The 5630-nt window shown below is 62.8% G+C and overlaps 1 protein-coding gene across 1 annotated transcript; it reads right to left on the bottom strand.

The window, feature by feature from the left end:
• Positions 1-25: 25 nt before the first annotated feature.
• On the bottom strand, positions 26-4235 carry LMBR1L (limb development membrane protein 1 like). Its single transcript, XM_008629476.2, has 16 exons — positions 4151-4235; positions 3823-3859; positions 3525-3664; positions 3326-3429; positions 3131-3257; positions 2952-3020; positions 2732-2796; positions 2534-2609; positions 2339-2422; positions 2053-2129; positions 1893-1970; positions 1726-1799; positions 1531-1621; positions 1225-1291; positions 973-1134; positions 26-885 (listed from the first exon to the last, which is right to left on the bottom strand). Exons 4-16 carry the CDS (start codon positions 3395-3397, stop codon positions 827-829), a joined length of 1101 nt encoding a protein of 366 aa, XP_008627698.2. The 5' UTR covers positions 3398-3429; positions 3525-3664; positions 3823-3859; positions 4151-4235; the 3' UTR covers positions 26-826.
• Between the last annotated feature and the right edge of the window lie 1395 nt (positions 4236-5630).

Genomic DNA, 5630 nt, shown 5'->3' with positions numbered 1-5630 from the left:
GCAATAAAACCCCAAAATTCAGATATTTTTATATAAAAACCAGTCACTATTTATTGCTCCAAACAAGTTCTGTGGTAACAGAGACCCGACATACTCATCACATCAAGCTGCCAGAGAGGGGGGGGACTCGTCCCCTGCACCCCAGGCCCCCTTATTGGGGACCCCAAAGGCCTTGGGGTGGGCGGGGGACAACCAGTGCCCCCCCTGCAGCCCTAGAGTGACACAGGAATGGAGTGTGGAGTGACTCTGGGCAGGGAGCACAGGACCCCCTCCCATAGTTTCAGGACAGTCCCCAGGTGGGGCAACATTTAAAACCCAACCAGACCCCAGGGAGCAGCCTGGGGAGGTCGGGGGGGCCCGGCCATTCTTGCACGAGGTATGTAAACGGGGTGGGGGGGCTGCAGGCAGCCCAGCCTCGGGGGGACCCCGCGCCCCTCAGAGATGTGTGATGGGGGTGTGGCTCAGGGCCGAGGCTCAGTAGCATAACACGCTGAGATAGAGCAGGGGGGCAACCCCCAAAGGTGTCTCAGCTTTCCCTGGGGGGCTCAGATGCCCCTGAGGCACCAGGTGCTATCAGGGCCAGCTCTGTGGCTGACAGCCACCCTGGGGCCACCACAGTGGGGGGAACACATCCCTGTCCCCCAGCCTAAGCAGGGCTTGACGAGAGGCTGGCAGGGGTTGTCGGCCCCCCCATGGGGTCTGAGCTCTCCCTGAGGGGCTCTGATGTCCCTGAGGCACCAGGTGCTATCAGGGCCAGCACTGTGGCTGACAGCCACCCTGGGGCCACCACGGGGTGGGGGGGATGACACTTCCCTGTCCCCCAGCCCTAGCAGGGCTTGCTGCGGGTCCGGCAGCGCGTCACGGGCAGCGGCAGCTTGTGCAGACCTGGATACAGGGAGAGTGTGAGAGCCAGGGTGGGGCACAGGGGACACCCCAGCAGCCATCCCTGTGACCCCATGTCCCTGTTCTCACCAAAGGCACGGATGAGCTCGGCCTGGACTGCCCAGGAGACCTTTTTCACCAGGCAGAGTGTGGTGAGCCCTGCAAAGCCCATGTTGTAGAGGAAGACGATGTAGAAGTTCCCCAACCAGTTGAAGCGGCCAAAGGCCCCCAGGAGGTCAAAACGGGTGATCCCTGCACAGGGGTGGGACACACTGGTCAGGGCACCCCAATCCTGGGGACACCCCCATCCATGCATCACCCTGATCCCACTGGGGGACTCACCCAGTGTCCTGGAGAAGACAGGCAGTGCTGAGCTGAGCACCAGCAAGGAGACACAGTTTCCAATGATCTGGGGAGAAGGAGGAGGTTTAGGGGGGACAGTGCTGCTGCAGGGAACCCCCAGGCTGGGGAAGGGGCTTTCCAAGTGCCAGAGAACCACTGGGATCCTGCCCAGCAGTAGGACACTGTCCTCCCACGTAGGGACACCACAGGGTGCCCGGGGACACGCAAGGGACACACTGTGGGGAGCAGGATCTTGCACCCCCACGGGAGCTCAGGAGCCCCCCAGCCCCGTCCTGCTGCTCCCACCTTGGTGAGGGGGGTGTCCTGCCGCTCCGGCAGCAGGCGAGTGAAGAGGGGGGAGCTGTAGAAGCCCACAACAGAGGAGACCATCAGGTAGCTGCAAGGAGTGTTAAGGAGGAAAACAGGATGGGATGGCACTGGGAATGGTGTTGGGGACACAGGGGATGTCACTGGGGACACGAGTGCCTGCCTGAAGGATACAAAATGAGGACAACCTGCAGTGCAGCTCCAAAGGAACCGAAGATGGAGAAGGAAACCTGGCCCAGGGACGCGTCCTGCAGGAAGAGGAGGGAGCGGGTTGGGGAGAAATGGTCCCCAGACCAGCGAGGGACAGGACTCTGTGCTGTCCCATCCCCTCACCCGGGTACCTGCATGCCCCGTGGCATCGCGGCATCATCCAGCAGCAGCTCCAGGACGTGGAAGCAGACGATGAGCACAGAGATGCCCTGGGAGGAGCAGGGAGGGAGTAAGGGCAGTGGGGAGCATGGGGACAACCCCCAGCTCCCATGGGGGCACAGGGCCACTCACCGTCAGTGCCAGGAGGACCAGCATGGCCAGGGGGTAGCCCAGGTTCCTCTGCCAGGGCGATGCTCGGTGCCGCAGCTCTGTGGGGAGGATGTGCCCAGGTGAGAGGGGAGCACAGCTCCCACCCCAGGGCAGGAGATTGAGGGGGCCCCAAAGAGCCAGGATGGGCTGTAACACCCCCCACCCCATCTCCCACCCACCCTCCCTCCATGGAGGCTGCCCCAGTGCTCCCAGTACCAAGCTGGAGGGAACCCAGGTGTCCCGGCCTTCCCCCTGCCAGGCTCCTCACCCAGCTTCCGCCTCTTGCTCCGGATGGCAAAGAATTGCTCCCGCAGCATCTCCATGTCCAGATTCAGCCAGCAGGAAGCTTTGCCTGCCAGGGGGGAGACCCAAGGGGCTCAGGGGGGATGAGGACTCCTATGTGGTGGGGTAAGGGGGCCCCAAATCCACCCCATGCTCCCCTTTCCCAACCAGCAGCACCCACCAGAGCGGATCCTGTGGGACATGGCGGCTTCCTCAAACCTTGTGCAGCTCAGCTGCTCATCCAGGTCTTCCAGGAGCTGGGGATGGGTGAGGAGCCTGTGAGAGGCTGCTGGGGTGTGTAAATGGCTCCCCATGCCTGAGGTGGGACACCAGGCAGCCCTGAAGCTGGGGCAGAGGGACTGGGGGGGGGACACCTTACCCGGGGTTTCACCAGCAGCTTCCCAGTGACGGTGAACATGGTGGAAAGGCCAAAGGGGGTGCACACTGTGGTGGGAGGAGAGGCTGAACAGGAGGTGCCCCTCCATCCTACCCCTCCCCACACCCCCAGAAGGATCCTGGAGGCTTCAGCCCAGAGCCACGGCCCCTCCAGACCCCATTTGCCTGGAGCACCACCAGGGCCTCGGGGGGACACAACTCACACAGCAGAAGCAGGACACCAAAGAGCGAGATGCAGGAGTAGAGGTAGGGGAGATAATATTCCCAGAGATCTGCGGAGACAGCAGGGTCAGGCCGGTGGCACCAGGTATCCCTTGTTCCATTCAGTGCCAGGGTCTGATTCTGGAGTAGGGAGGGCCCAGTGCACCCCAGCAGCACCCACCGTAGAGTGACTGGCGACTGGCAGCATCGTTGCCCACGATGGCAGAGGCCACCCAGACCATGCCCAGCACCAGCAGTGTCAGCAGCAGCAGCACCACCGACGTCTCGTACACCCTGGCCATGATGCCCTGCAGGAGCTGGGTTAGCAGGGAGCCACAGATGGGGGGACAGGGGGGACACCCGCAGGGTCACCCACCTTCTTGGATCCTGCAAACCCCTCCGACTCAGTGAAGAAGTAGGCAAAGGGCATGAGGAAGACCAGGGACATATTGGAGAAGAGGAAGACCAAGTTCCAGAGGCCTGGAAGAGGGGAAACAGCATGGGGTGAGCTCCCGGGCAGGGCAACCCTGACTCACAGATTTTGGGGTGACACCAGGGTCACCCCATGCACCCACCATGAATGAGGGACCCGTTCAGCCACTGGATGTAGTAGTTCTGGGGGAAGGAGAGCAGCACCTCATTGCTGATGATGGAGAAGGGCAGGAGGAGGACGGCACCCAGCGCCACAGCCAGGGTGAAGGTGCAGAGTCCCAGCCTGCCGGAGGGACAAGCATCACCTCTGGGTCAGGGCTCCTCTGGGTGTCACAGCCCGGCTCTGCCCCCCAGCGTCACCAGCACCCACAGGACACGGTGTCCCAGCTGAGGAAGAGGCCGAGTGTCAGGGAACAGGGAAAGGGGCAAGCAGGAACTTACGCAATCCTGTTGACAGCAGCATCCTCATCATCGAGAACTGCGGGGACAAAATCCCAAACCAAAGGGCTGGGGGAGGTAGGGCTGCCCAGAGCATCGCTCCCTGTCCCCTGCCCAACTTCTCCCCACTCCAAATGCTGCAGAAATCCTCCCAGGGAATTTGGGCTTTGCTCCCACCTGGGGCAGCCAGTGGGTGCCCCGCAGCAATTGGTGTCACGGCAGCTGGGGCTGCTGGGGAAGGCCGAAAGCGATGGAGGAACAGGAAAAACCCTCGGGAGGCTGAATGTGGCTCTCAAGGGCTGCCTGGCTCTGGCAGCTCCTGCTCTCTTACCTGCTGTGAAATCCGCGTGCTTCTTAAAGTGGGTTATGATGAAGTGGCAGAGGATGTAGAGGCTGGCGAAGAGCAGGGCACAGATCTGCGGGCAGAGGAGTGTGGGCAGTGCGGGCATGCCCTGAGGGCAGCGCTCCTACCCTGGCTCCTACCCCAGGTGATGCTGCCAGCCCTGGGGCTTGTCAGCTCCACCCTATTTGTTTTTCCACTCCTAGTCTTGGTTACAGCCCACTCGTGTGCTCAGACCTATTTGTTCAATGGGGGCTGCACACAGGGTTCACACATGGGTGCCCGCAAGCTGGCACAGCACCCAGGCCAGCGGGCTGAAGACCCACCCAGAAGCTCTGGATCAGCCCTTGCTGGCAAATCTGTGACCCCGTGGGACATCTCTGAACTGCCTGATCCCACAGCCCTCGCCTTGCTGGCACCAGCACCCAGCAGAGCTGCAGGAACAGCCTTGAATCAGGCACCAAGGATATCTGTGGTGTCCTTCCCGCCCCCGCTGGAACGCCGAGGTCAAGCCAGAGCAGGCGATGTTCAGGGAACACGGTGACCTTTCATCCCTCTGGGTACGCGTCAGGGTGGGGAAAGGTCGCCTGAATCCTCCACCTTGGCACAGGTGTAGTGGGGAGCAGCTGTGGCACCTCCCTTCTCCCTGGCCAGGGGTGCTCAGCTGGCCGAGGGTCCCCAGAATCTGCCAGTGGGGTGGCAGGGAGCCCCCAGAACTGGCCCAGCTCTGGACTCCCAGAAGGGCAGCTCCCAGCAGGTCCTTCTACTCCTGCTTCCACCCAGTGAAGGGTCTCAGGCCGCAGGTTCCTTCCTGCCGTGGTCTGTACCCCACAGGCCAATGCTTTCCCTGGTGGGGGGACCCCCAACACCTCCTGTGCTCAGTGAAGTGGGGCCAAGTACGTTTGTGCTGCCCATGCCAAGCCAGGGGCTCCTGGGTGAGCCGTGGCTCCCCAGGATGGAGGGCAGGGGAGCTCCAGGGCAGAGGTGCTGGGCTGCGGCCACCAGGTCCTCCCTGTGGGTGCCGAATTTGGCTGTGGCAAGGTGGCCTCGGCCCTGCCAGTCACAGCCTACTTGGCTGCCCTGCATGCAGCATCCCGAAGGCCCTTAGGAGATGCAGGACCAGGACATCCAGGTCATCCCCATCCCTAAGCCTATGGCAGCGGGAGCAGACGAGCAGACCCAGCTGGCTCCCTCTGCAGTACCCGAGGCTTAGGGGGCTCTGTAGGGCCCCTTCCTGCTCAGCCAGAGCTGCTGGCCTGGGGACCAGGACAGAGCCAGGAGCCTGGCGTGGGGCTGGCCCGGCCCTGACACCACCACAGCCCAGCACCCCCAGCCCTCCCAGCACGACGGGACCGCAGTTGGGACTGCTGGAGCTGGCAGAGGGGTTGCGGCAGGGCCTCAGCAGGGTTCAGCCTTGGGACCCCGCTATCTGCTGGGCACACGCAGCCGCGGTGGCTCTGGCCCCGATAAG

The sequence above is a fragment of the Corvus brachyrhynchos genome, unplaced genomic scaffold (assembly GCF_000691975.1).
Source record: "Corvus brachyrhynchos isolate BGI_N302 unplaced genomic scaffold, ASM69197v1 scaffold193, whole genome shotgun sequence".
Taxonomy (NCBI): domain Eukaryota; kingdom Metazoa; phylum Chordata; class Aves; order Passeriformes; family Corvidae; genus Corvus; species Corvus brachyrhynchos.
Note: the sequence above shows the minus strand (reverse complement) of the source record. Positions and strands in the feature narration are given on the sequence as shown.